This window comes from Conger conger, chromosome 4, assembly GCF_963514075.1.
Source record: "Conger conger chromosome 4, fConCon1.1, whole genome shotgun sequence".
NCBI lineage: Eukaryota > Metazoa > Chordata > Actinopteri > Anguilliformes > Congridae > Conger > Conger conger.
In genome coordinates, this window is record NC_083763.1 from 64286454 (window position 1) to 64299282 (window position 12829).

General features: G+C 38.4%; 2 protein-coding genes across 9 annotated transcripts in view; one reads left to right on the forward strand and one right to left on the reverse strand.

Moving 5' to 3' along the window:
- Positions 1–208: 208 nt before the first annotated feature.
- On the forward strand, positions 209–6635 carry ggh (gamma-glutamyl hydrolase (conjugase, folylpolygammaglutamyl hydrolase)). The gene is made up of 9 exons (XM_061240318.1): positions 209–463; positions 1862–1970; positions 2088–2138; positions 3437–3521; positions 3637–3775; positions 3903–4009; positions 4194–4284; positions 5892–6026; positions 6250–6635. Exons 1-9 carry the CDS (start codon positions 364–366, stop codon positions 6369–6371), a joined length of 939 nt encoding a protein of 312 aa, XP_061096302.1. The 5' UTR covers positions 209–363; the 3' UTR covers positions 6372–6635.
- A 2663-nt stretch (positions 6636–9298) lies between these two features.
- Positions 9299–12829, reverse strand: part of LOC133126158 (sodium/potassium-transporting ATPase subunit beta-1-interacting protein 3) — a 92284-nt gene continuing 88753 nt past the window's right edge. For 5 of the 8 annotated variants that reach the window (XM_061238054.1, XM_061238056.1, XM_061238053.1 and 2 more), the window contains one exon: positions 9299–12182. In XM_061238054.1, coding sequence (XP_061094038.1) covers positions 12173–12182 — 10 coding nt within the window. In that variant the 3' untranslated portion in view covers positions 9299–12172. The remainder of the gene's footprint in view (positions 12183–12829) is intronic. The other 3 variants (XR_009708506.1, XR_009708507.1, XR_009708508.1) reach the window with 3 other exon arrangements.

Consider the following 12829-nt stretch of genomic DNA (forward strand, 5'->3'; position numbering starts at 1 on the left):
TTACAACAGTGATATTCAGAAGAGCACACAACGCGTCAAACCTCTAAGTGGATAGGCTACATCAGCAGAAGACCAATAAGTCTAACAAATACCCAATAAAGTGCTCAGTGAGTGTATAGTAGAGATCACGTAATACATTCAGTAGGTGGCGGTAATGCACACACGTTTGCAAACCACCGTTAAACCTCACTAAAGAAGAAGACTAATACTTCGGCAGGTTATGCTGAATGCTTATTCGGTGTGAGAGATTAAAGGGTGAACCGCAGAACTGTAGGCTACTTGAAATTCTCAAGTGCTAATAAGCGATCTTGCTCGTTTTCATTCTGGTATTCAGAAATACAAGTGCCGTCAGTGATTGCTAACATGACCGTGAATTATAACATGAAGTCTTTCATATGTCTATTTGTTTTTATTGTTTTACCTGCAGTTTTGACAAAAGAAATGAACAACAGGCCAGTCATAGGTGAGTTTTTATTCTTTATGCGATAATAGGGAACTAACGTCAACTAGGTCGACGTAACTAGTGTTTTAGCGTATTGACAAAAAGTTGGTTTCATTTTGCGATATCCGGATTTCAGCTTCAATAACTCGTGATCGAAACGTCAAATACTGAAACAAATGACAAATTCTGAATGCGGATTCAAAAGACAACAACCTACCTGTTCGAAATGCATATGTTTCAACGACCTTTGACAATATCGAGCGAGCATTTCTTTAAAAAAAAAATCCATAATAGCTACCTTTACAAACATGAGATTTACAGAAATAACCCCGACTCGATAAGACAACGGTCCATCAGCAGCCGCTAACACAGTTTATGTGAAAGTGCAACTACTCGCGTCATAAAAGGAACATTAAAAATACTTGGCAAAAAAACAACAATCCCTCCCCATTGTAATGTAATCAGGAAATACTATTTATTTTAATTTTTCAGTTTCCTACCTCATGCAGATGCTCACTTAATTTACAAAATAATTAATAATATGGCTCCACCATCACTGAAGAAATACTTCACATACTCCAAATACATACTTCAGAACACCAGAACAACAAGAGCTGTTGTAAGAGCAAGATCATACGTAAGTTGTAAGCTGGTAAAGCAGCTTTCTCGTGTAGAGCAATTAATCTATGGAACACTACACCCACCCACACCAGAGAGCGCATAACTTTAATGAGTTTTAAAGCTCAAATCAAGATGTGGTTAACAGCTAGAAAGATATGTAGCCACTAATGTCTCCACTTTTATGCACAGTTCTAAGCATTTAGAGCACTTATTGCCATGCAATGCTGCTGTTTCCCATGACATACTGTGTTGCCTTGTATTGTTTGTGTCAGTTTTTTTGTAAAGTACATATTGTAAAGTCTTGTATTATGTGCACATAGCACTTTTATTGAATTTTAACTATGCATTTCAGGGACAGCATATGAAAATGAGCTCTACAGCTGAATTTAAATCCATTGTTTTCCGGCCGGGGCCTCTCTGTGCGGAGTTTGCATGTTCTCTCCGTGTTTGCGTGGGTTTCCTCCCTTCAATATTGTAAAAATTCAGTAGACCGATTTTTTTTTTGTGGTCACTACTCTTTAAATTAAGAATATGACTGAAACGCCTACTGCATCAAATATGATACATTTAAGAAATGTATTTTGAAATCATAAAAATGTAAAAGTAAGACTACACTCCAGGACAGAGTTTGGTATCCACTGCATTAGCCCAACTAGATGTAGTTGTGTCAAATATTAAAATACTGTCAAAAAAAGTGTTCAGTACATATATTGTCATAGATGTACTGTGCCTTTTTCATATGTATGTTGTCAGTAATTCAAGCCTATGTCTGTTTGTTAACACATTAAATTCCCCTAGGTGTGTTGGCTCAAGAATTATACAAACCTCTGCCCCTCGGAAGCTCTTACATTGCTGCATCGTACGTGAAATACTTGGAGTCTGCTGGAGCTAGAGTTGTACCAGTGAAGTAAGAATCACTCATCGTTCACTTCCCCAATCTGCATACTTTAACAGTTTCCCAATTTTCTTACAGAGCTGCAAGCTGATATATTTTGATATTTTCTTTTTCTTTCAATTGTCACAGAATAAACCAGACTTACAATGAATATGAAAGGCTGTTTAATGCCATCAATGGGTAAGTCTGCACCATTACCTTTGAGTTTGTGTGGGGTATGTAGATAGTACGGAGTATACATACTCATACACTCAATGATCACTTCATTAGGTAGACCTGTACACCCAATTGTTAATGCAAATGTCTAATCATCATGTGGAAGAAACAAAATGCATAAAAGCATGCCAAGAGGTTCAGTTGTTGTTCAGAATGATTGTTGGTGCCAGACAGGGTGGTTTGAGTATCTCAGAAGTGGCTGATTTCCTGGGATTTTCATGCACAATAGTCGTGAGAGTTGTTAGACAACAACCTCTCGACCATGTCTGCATGCTTTTACAATAAAATACAAAACTTCCCTCAAAATCCTCTGATGTAAAGCCATTCAGAATTTTCATTGCCGCTGCCATAACTCCATAACTCACTTCACTTTCTCCACAAAATACGAAATATACTTGTATGACAGCATGATAATTTCAAGATATCGTCAATTGATTAGAATACAATAGGGGTTCAAAACAATTGTCTAGCAGTCATTTTGATTGGTTGAAAAGGTATAAGGTGGAGAGTGCCAGATGGCATATGGGATTTTACAATAATTATGCTTGAGTGACATATGACACTCTTGGGATTTTACAATAGTTACGCTTGAGTGACGTATGGCACTCTTGGGATTTTACAATAGTTACGCTTGAGTGACGTATGGCACTCTTGGGATTTTACAATAGTTACACTTGAGTGACATATGGCACTCTTCAGACTGAAAGGGTTAAAGTGTTTCATTACATTACATTACATTATTGGCATTTGGCAGACGCACTTATCCAGAACGACGTACTGTTGATTAGACTAAGCAGGAGACAATCCTCCCCTGGAGCAATGCAGGGTTAAGGGTCTTGCTCAAGGGCCCAACGGCTGTGCGGATCTTATTGTGGCTACACCGGGATTAGAACCGTTGACCTTGCGTGTCCCAGTCATTTACCTTAACCACTACACTACAGGCCGCAGTTTCTGTTTTTGACTGTTGTTTCGGGGTACACAATTCCTATAGTGATCCAGCTCTTATAATAATAATAATAATAATAATAATAATAATAATAATAATAATAATAATAATAATAATACTTACTATTATTGTGACATTGCTATCATTTTATGACACCTTTGGTGTAAGATAAATTATTCCAAAATCTTTATGTTATGTTATTCAATATCCACAAAGCCCCCATTGGCCAGAGCTGGAAAGGTCCTTGGCCTACCTTACATTTTTATGCACAAACGTTTATATAAAACAATAAATGATTAATTTATTTCTTCTGCAGAGTGTTGTTTCCGGGGGGAGGTGTCAGCATAGTCGCCTCTGGGTATGCTACAGCTGCAAGTATATTTTATGAGCTTGCTATAAAGGTTTGTTTTGTTTTTATATTTGGAATTTTTCAAATCAAAGCCTACCCAGGCTTTTGTTTAAGTTATATTACCACATTGTCATGTGATTTATTTTTCTTTACTTTTTTCCCCCTAGGCTAAATATAAAGGTGACTACTTCCCTATATGGGGTACCTGCCTTGGCTTTGAGGAGCTGACATACCTGACCAGTGGAAAGGTTCTGCTGACTGCTACAAACACATCTGGAGTTGCACTTCCATTGATTTTTACAAATGGTGGGTTCTAATCATGGGAAAAACACTACAAAAACAATACCTAAATGTCTTGAATATAGGGGCTGAATGATGATAATTATTGAGATAATGACTGTGTCCTATCATTGAGTTGATTGTGTGTTTGTAGATTCAGCAGAGAGCCGACTCTTCAGTGGCTTCCCAGCAGATGTAATCAGTGCTCTGGCCTCAGAACCAATAACCGAAAACTCTCATCAGTGGAGTCTCACCACTGAGGTACAGTCAGGCAGTAGCTCGCAGTTCATGTTCAAAACTGGGTAAACCGGCACTTGTTAAATGTTGTGTATTTCAAGCTTTGTAAATGATACGTTAAACCTTCTATACCTACTATACTGCCCGTTAGTTTTATTTTTTTAAAGTATTTTGCAATTGCCTACATGAGGTCTGCAATCTTTTCCAGAGCTACAATAAAAGTATGGAGCTGAGAGATTTCTACAGCGTCTTGACCACCAATAATGATGGGAACGTGGAGTTTGTGTCAACCATGGAAGGTGAGTCTCTCGATAAACTATATTTAGTACTCAGAAAACTCAAAAAATGTTTTTGAAAAGGTGCTGTACAAAATCTTTTCTTTCTTTAAGAAAATGCACCCAGTGACCACTTTATTAGGTATTTATTAGACCTTAGTCTTATTGGTCTTCTGCTGCTGTAGCCCATCTACTTCAAGGTTTGATGTGTTGTGTGTTCCGAGATGCTCTTCTGCATACCACTGTTTTAACTTGAACTGGTCCGCCCATTATCCTCTGACCTCTCTCATTAACGAGCCACTCAGTGGTTGTCTTGATTTTCTCATCGTTCTCTGTAAACACTAGAGACTGTTGTACATGAATATCCCAGGAGATCAGCAGTGTCTAAGATACTCAAACCAACAATCATTAGGAAATAGATTTTGCCCCCATTCTGATGTTTGGTCTGAACTACACTGAACATCCTGACCATGTCTGCATGCGTTTGTGCATTGAGATGCTGCCACATAATTGGCTGATTACATATTTGCATTAACAAACTGTAATACAAGTCAACCTAGTAAAGTTGTCACTGGAAAAAAGGAACTGTACACACTGGAATAACATCTGATTTGTCCAAAGCACAAAACGTGCAGAAATTCAGTCAGAACTCTTATACTGAGACCACTCATAGAAATAATCAAGGGGTGTTGCAGAATACAGTATAAGCACAGCAGTCTTGTGTGTCGTGTTCCTAAATTAGCCCTCACTGGTGCATATGTGTGTTGAGGATTGGAATCAAGGAGCATAGGGGCTAGGGGCAGTGGTGCTCGTGGGACAGATTAAAATTCCTATGTAAGGGGCATGTACAATAACCATGCACCGTGACTTCTGTTATGCTGTGAAACAAAAGACACTATCAGCATGTTCATTGGTTGGTGAGGTTAATTACACAGCAGCGGGCGCTGGATAACTCGGTAAACTGGCTGTGAACACACGCATGAATTGGGACAAGCACTGGTGCAACCTTCAACCTAACCAGAGGAAGCATTAATAATAGAGGAGCTGTCCCTGGTGGTGACGCTCAGCTCCTGCCCTTGACACACTGTCAGACAGTCACCCTTAACAATGGCACTGCCACTGTGGATGGCTCCTTCCCACGTGGAGCTGTGGAAACATAACCACATTTCACAGGCTGAATAAATCACAAGAGAAAAGCAGGTCATTTTTCCCCCCATGTGATTCTTCCACTGCCAACAGCTCAGTCGCTCACTCCTCAGTAAAAGAGTTTTATCTGATTTTCTGCTCTGCATCTTTCCCATGACAGCAGCTTGCACACGTCAGTACGCGGTGGCAGGGACTGGACATCGGATATATGTATGCCAGAAAAATAATTGGGCGTACAGATTTGGATGTGTTACATGCGCAATTAACTGCAAAAGACCTGTGCTCTATGAAATTCTTGTGTTCTGTAAAATCAGTTCTGCATTTGATAAGCCTGCAGTTATTGAGACATTTGAGTATTTTATGCCTGGGACTCTGACAAGATCATTTTTACTTATGAATATGTGCATTTTTCATGAAGAGTATATTCACAGTGGCATTGTCTTTGAGAAAATTAAGAAATTCAAAGTGCTTGGTTCACTTCGCAGCATATGACTTCCCTTTCTATGGGACGCAGTGGCACCCGGAAAAGAATGCCTTTGAGTGGACCAGGTCTTATATTCCACACTCCCCTTCTGCGGTCAAGTCTATGTTTTACATGGCTGACTTCTTCGTCAATGAAGGTAACATGTGACAACATGCATGCATTTTATTTTGTATGTGTTCACTTCATTACAGTAATTGGACATTTATACGTTCTTCTTTTTTATATGAGTGCGATAGTAAAATTTACGAGCCTGTGCTTCTCATTTGGCTTGCTGTCATGTAAAATTTTCTTTTATAACACTAAATATTTCTGGTGGTGAAATGTTCTGACAATTGATTCAGTCCATGTTTTATTTACAGCAAGAAAAAGCTCTCATCAGTTTCCAAGTGAAGAAGAGGAGCGTGATGCTTTGATCTACAACTACAGTCCTATTTATACAGGGTCCAAGTCTGCCTTTGTGCAGATTTATGCTTTTAAATAGATTTTTTTAAAGAAAAATGTTAATGTAGCATTTTAGTTTGAACATGCTGTGCATCTTTTTAAATTTTTCTTGAAATTGAAATGTGTTAAAATACGAAATGTTTCGAAAGGATGATCAAGAATTATTTCAGGGTTAGTTGGTCAGAAAATGCTGTATGATGGAAGTTCACATCAAGTTGTAGTATTCTTGTGACATTCCAACACTGTCCAAATGAATAGGACCTTTTTGGCAACACTCTAGTCGCCCCACGGAAGTGTAATTCTAGAGTTGTGAGTCCCTGTTTGGGGAAACTATCAAGGCCCTGTGGTGAAGTTTCCTGTATTTGTCATGTTGTTGCATGGCCTGTTATCTCTTTTCATTGGTCCATCAGCTGGAAGTGTGGGTGTCCGTTTGTGTTTTTGTCTGTTTGGGAATGTTATTGTGCACACATTGGTGGGCACAGAAATTGCCTTCTCACACATCTCTGACAAAGATCTATAAGGAGAATGTGGACAGCAACGTCAAAGCCATCTGCCGTGCTTAGGAAGAGGACAGACTTTGATTCAGATGGGTGACAGAAACCAGAAATAAATAAAAAACTTTACTGTCCAGGGAAGGATTTGTCCCATCAAGCGTAGTTTAGCATGGTTCGCTGCCTGTTAGCCCTCAGGAGGGCTTTGTTATGTGCCTCGTATATCTAACTGTCTGTCTTCCTCCAGGGCTTTATTGTAAGTACTCTGCTGCCCTGATGTGTGAACTCTTCACTTCTAGAAGGTGTCAGAAGCTGGTGTCCCTTACCCCTGATCCAGCTGTGGCTCTGCTGCTGAGTGCTCTTACAGGTGGGCCGCCGGCTGGTCATGTGACCCAATGTCACTTCCCCTGCTAGATTTGTGCAGCTTGAGCCAAAAAGGGACAACGCAAACTGTGTTAATATTGGCAGTGTGTGTAGGGAATGTGTTAATATTGCAGTGTCTGTAGGCCTTGCGATTTTGGGTCTGCCTCACTGCAGAATGGCACCACCTGTAGCTGATCAGGTGCCTGCAGTCTGCCCAGATCGTCACTGACTCTAATGAGTGGTGGCTGCAGCTTTTATGTCTTTCAAAGAGTATGTATTTTAATATGATGGAAGATGTTGCATTTTTGATATTGAGATAAAATATCAAAAGTATTACAGAAATATTTATTGATTGCTAAAAACAAGAATTTTATTTTGGGCGCATTCTTTGAAACTAGTATTGCTGGCAAGATACTTTAAGTAAGTACAAGGTGTATTTATTGTAAGTTTGCCAAGTGCATAATGGCACATTTGTTGATCTGAATTGTTTGGGAAAAGAATGTATTGTGTTGTGGGTTAATCTTTTTAGAAAGGCTTTCTATGAAGGTCTGGCTCCTATGCCTTATAGTATATGGGAAATGAGCTATAAGCAAGAATGGAATAAAATGTGTGTGTCTGATTTGAATTTCCATTGGGCTACAGACATTGAGAGAACTAGCCTTTTCACTCATGCCATAGTTGAAATAGACTCACTGATTCGTCTTCTAATCAATGCCTAACAGTATTAATGATGATCAAACCTGTGCTTTTGGAGCCAAATTCAGGTTACATTAATTTATATAGCCATTTATATATCAATTTAATGTAATATACTTGAATGTTATACTTGAATCAAAATCATACTATATAGCTGTGGCTCACAGCTGTGTTGTATGTCATATTTTACTGTACATCTGTGTTAGCTGTTTAAAGAGTATTGTGAAGCAGTATAACCAGGATACGGTAAGGCTCTGCACTGCTGTCCCAGAATGCATTGCGCTCAGAGTGTTTTGTTATCATTGCCTTCAAATCCCTACTTGGCTGTTTGTCTTAATTTTAAAAAAATCATATACACTGCATAAAACTATACAGCTCCATGACAGGCTGGGCAGAACAATAAAAATCAGGTGAAAAAAAATGTCTTGTTATTTGTTCCATGTTGTATTGATATACTGAGTCATTATTGGTCATAATACAGAACAGTACTGAATGAAGAGAGGGAACATTCATGCGTGAATACCTGGGCAGTCATTAGCTTCCAGCTGTTTTGTATGTTCCCCGAGTGGTCAGTGAGACTGTGTTCTACAGTGCATCAGGGCTATCTCACTGCTGGCTCGGGCCACTGCAGTCATTAGCACTGACAGCTATAGGCCAATCAGAACTTCCATCAGTTTGGATATTTTGGATACTTTGCTTTGGTGGATAGTTTTATGTGTTACTGTATATTCCTAAGAACACATGCAGTACTTTAATCTTTCTTCATATGTCAGAGTATGCTTTAGCATACAGTAGATTAACAGGCCCGTGACAAGATTTCAGAGGAATATTTTTTGTAAAAATATATACACTTTGTGAGAATTTTATTAGGAATTTATAAGACTTTATTATCATTTTTTTTAACTTATTTAGTCTTCTGCTGTTGTAGCCTAGCCACTTAGAGGTTTGATGTGTTGTGTGTTCAGAGATGCTCTTCTGCATACCACTGTTAACGTGGTTCTTTGCGTTACTGTCACCTTCCTGTCAGCTTTGACCAGTCTGGCCATTCTCCTCTGACATCTCTCATTAACAAGGCATTTTTTCCCACAGAACTGCTGCTCACTGGATGTTCTTTGTTTTTCGCACCATTCTCTGCTAATTCTGGAGACTGTCTGACACCAACAATCTTTCCACAGTCAATGTCACTTAGATCACATTTTTCTCCATTCCGATAGCTGATGTGAACATTAACTGAAGCTCATGACCCGTATCTGCATGAATTCATGCATTGCACTGCTGCCACACAATTGGCTGATTAGACAATCGCATGAAGTAGGTGTTATAAAGTAAAAATGTTCCTAATAAAGTGCTTGGTGAGTGTATTTCTGCATTAACAATTCCCCTATTGAAGTCCCAGCTGAAAAAAGAACTGACTCGATTCTTATTCCAATTTACAGTTTATTAATAACCGACAAGAAATGTCCTGTTATTAACACTAATTTTCACATGGTAGCAAGGCAAGGTTCTATCTTGCTGAGTTTTTTCTTGTTGTAGTTGTTTTTTTTAACATTGTGGTCCTATTAATAATACTTGTCAGATCACAAAAGAAGGTAGATTTTACATAAGGTAAAAATTAAATGTGCAAAAAGTACTGTTCTATACACACTCATACATACACTCACCCACACACACGCAGACAAAACATCCAATGACTAAAACCTTCACACAATGCCTGAATTAGTATTTGTTTACATTTTCAAAGGAAGAATAAATATTACTTTATTGCAAGTGTTATTAACCTGGCAGTTGCTGTAGTATGGAAAATAGCCTATAAGGTGGAGGGTTGTCCTTGTTTCATAAACAATAAAGGGACAGTGCCAATAGCCTAGATGTCAACCGGCTATCCATCCAATACATCCAAGAGCTCAAAATGCTACTGGGGGCTGTGAAGTGTGGAAAGATTGCACACAGCTAACATTTAATGTTTCCGGCTTTATGTTGTAAATGGCACAAGTAACATAGTTTATTATATACAACCTTCATTCAGGTCTTATCTATCTACCCAAACGATGGGTTTTAAAAAGGATAAACACAGCAATCACAAAAAATAAAATAAAAAACAATCTGTGCATGCATCCAATAGTATTTTACATCAAAAAACATTTTGTACAATCCCTAAATTAAGCTCTGTGATGTACATTGGAAACATTTTTTTGCACAAAGTATACTGTCTGTTTAAATGAAACATTTGTTCTGTGACAAAGCCCCATTCAAGATCCAAGATATTTTGAGTCAAAATGTAAGATAATTGACAAAACACACTACTTACTGCACTTTCTCTCTCACAATTCTTGATTCTGTTTTATATTAGTAGTAAATTTCAGGTCTGTTCACACACTTTGCATATGATTTCCAGTTTTTTTTTTTTTAAACACATCACTGTTCATTTCTGTATATTCCCAGCAGATGGCAATAGTCCCTTTAGCTCAACCTTGTGAGGTCTGGCTGCAGGAATAGTTACACGGCAGATATGATTCTTCCATCTGATCATCCTCTTTGTGTCCTTTAATGCCAGTCTATTCCAATGTCATGGACAGGGCAATACTTTTCCCACTCTGTGGCCTTGGTTTGCTGATGATATACAAATGTGTACAAATTACACATTATCAACATACTGACATCTAACATTTAGTTGGCTCCAAATGCCCCTTTGCCACACTGAAAATGAACATGAATGCTCACAATATTAACACAAACAGCCTCAAATGTGAAGTACTGTATAAGGTGAAACTAGATATAAAAGGCACTATTTCAAATGTCACAGAACATGTGCTTTATCACTATCCGGTATGGAAAAAAAAAAAGTATTTGAAATCAGACAAAACATCACAGATGTGCCACATACACCATTGCAAATTCAGAGTAGACACTGTCTACCTAATACAAAGTCACTCAACAGAACCACTTGATCTGACCCCCTCTGTATAGCTAAACCTCAAAGCTTTTCATTTAATATGGTGTGGGAGAATATTAATTGATATGGGAGAATGGAATGATATTCACTGTATGTAGCAAGTATGTTAAGGTACAGACCATTATTATTTGACATATTCTGTCTGAATTGTCATTCACTAAATGTGAAATGTTTTACACACAGAAAATTTGAATATGTAACAAAGGTTAAATCTGTCCATATATGTGCTGTATAATGTTCTTATTTACACAAGTGTACTGACAGGATTATTGTACGTAGAATTGAGAATTAGGATTTGCATCTGGTAATATTTGAGGCAATTACTGAACCTTTGTGAGAAAAGCTTCCTTGCTTAAATTTTAGTTGCAGTTTGGATCAAGATTAAAAAAAAAACCTGTTCAAAAAAGACTTGGACCCTTGCAATTAATTATATTTTTGTGATTCAAAGCACAGCATACACATTATGTACAAATGATAAGACTAAAAGTGACATATAGGTACATTACCAAAATGAACATATTAAAACTTTTTACAGGAGATACACAATTATGAAAGCAAGTCCATTTAGGATTTAATTGTGAAATAGTTTATGTGATGTCCCTCATATTTAAATGGATAAAATGAATTCTACCACTGAAAATGCATGGGTATCACAAGTGCCACGTCAGATTTTGTGAATATTTCATAAAACAAAGAGGATGGGCAAAAAACATCTGTTTGGAATTACACATCGCCAACTGACCCCACATACCATAGTCCATGGGTTACAGGCTCAGAGAAAGATTAGATTGATTAAAAAAATGTGTACAGAATTTGGATTTATTCATTTTTTTACAGAGGGCTGCCTAGTGATCAATTTGGTCAAAGATTGATGGTGTGTGAGTGCACATGTACAGACACACACACACCCTAACATACAGCTCACACATGCACACCAAAACATACAGCTCACACACACGCACACCCTAACAACCAGCTCACTTACTCACGCATCCTAACATCCAGCTCCCACACACACCCTAACATCCAGCTCACACACACACACACACTAACATCCAGCTCACACACACACACACACCCTAACATCAAGCTCTCACACACACACACACACACACACACACACCCTAACATCCAGCTCACACACTCACACACCCTAACATCCAGCTCACACACACACACACACACCCTAACATCCAGCTCACACACTCACACACCCTAACATCCAGCTCACACACTCACATATGTACAGGCCCAGCTGTTTCACGCAGCACTGTGTGGCACACAGCGGATCTCTTCACGTTTTTTGGTGTCTCCGGTACACTGGCATCTGCTTCTCATTTACTTAGATCTGCAAAGAGCGACATAAACTTCAGCATTAATGATACAAAAGTCACTTCACTGGCTTTCCGTTCATCAATAGCATTTGAAAGGCATCTTTAGAAGGAACCTGTGGGGGGGAAAATAAATCAAAATACATAAAATGAAAAATGATGAATCATGGTTCAAAATTCTTACATTTGTTACTCATATTAAAGACAGAGACATCAGGTTTGCAAACACAATGGAGCATTGCACTATGGGACTGCTGGTTTCTCTGATTTCAAATTAAACTCCCATGTCATAGGGCCCAGGGGTGTCGCTGCCCTCAGTATCTAGGGGTGGGGTTTGCATGGTCATTGATTAGGATTAATGTCTCTGCTTTGTATCAAACAAATCAATGACCATTAAAAGTGTACACCTGATATAAGATATGCAGTAAGAGTTATATTGAGAGATGAAATGCTCTGCATTTTCACAGGAGATTCCATTTAATGCACAGTGTGGGTTACTCCAGCGGCCATGTTATTATTTACAAATAGCTGTGGCTTTGTGCAAAGAAATCATAATCTACGTAGCTAATATCCCCACAAACATGTTTTCACTGTAGTAGAAGTAGGGTCATCTAAAAATGTGAAAACAGGAGAAGATGTCATTGCAGTCTCTGTGACCCCATTC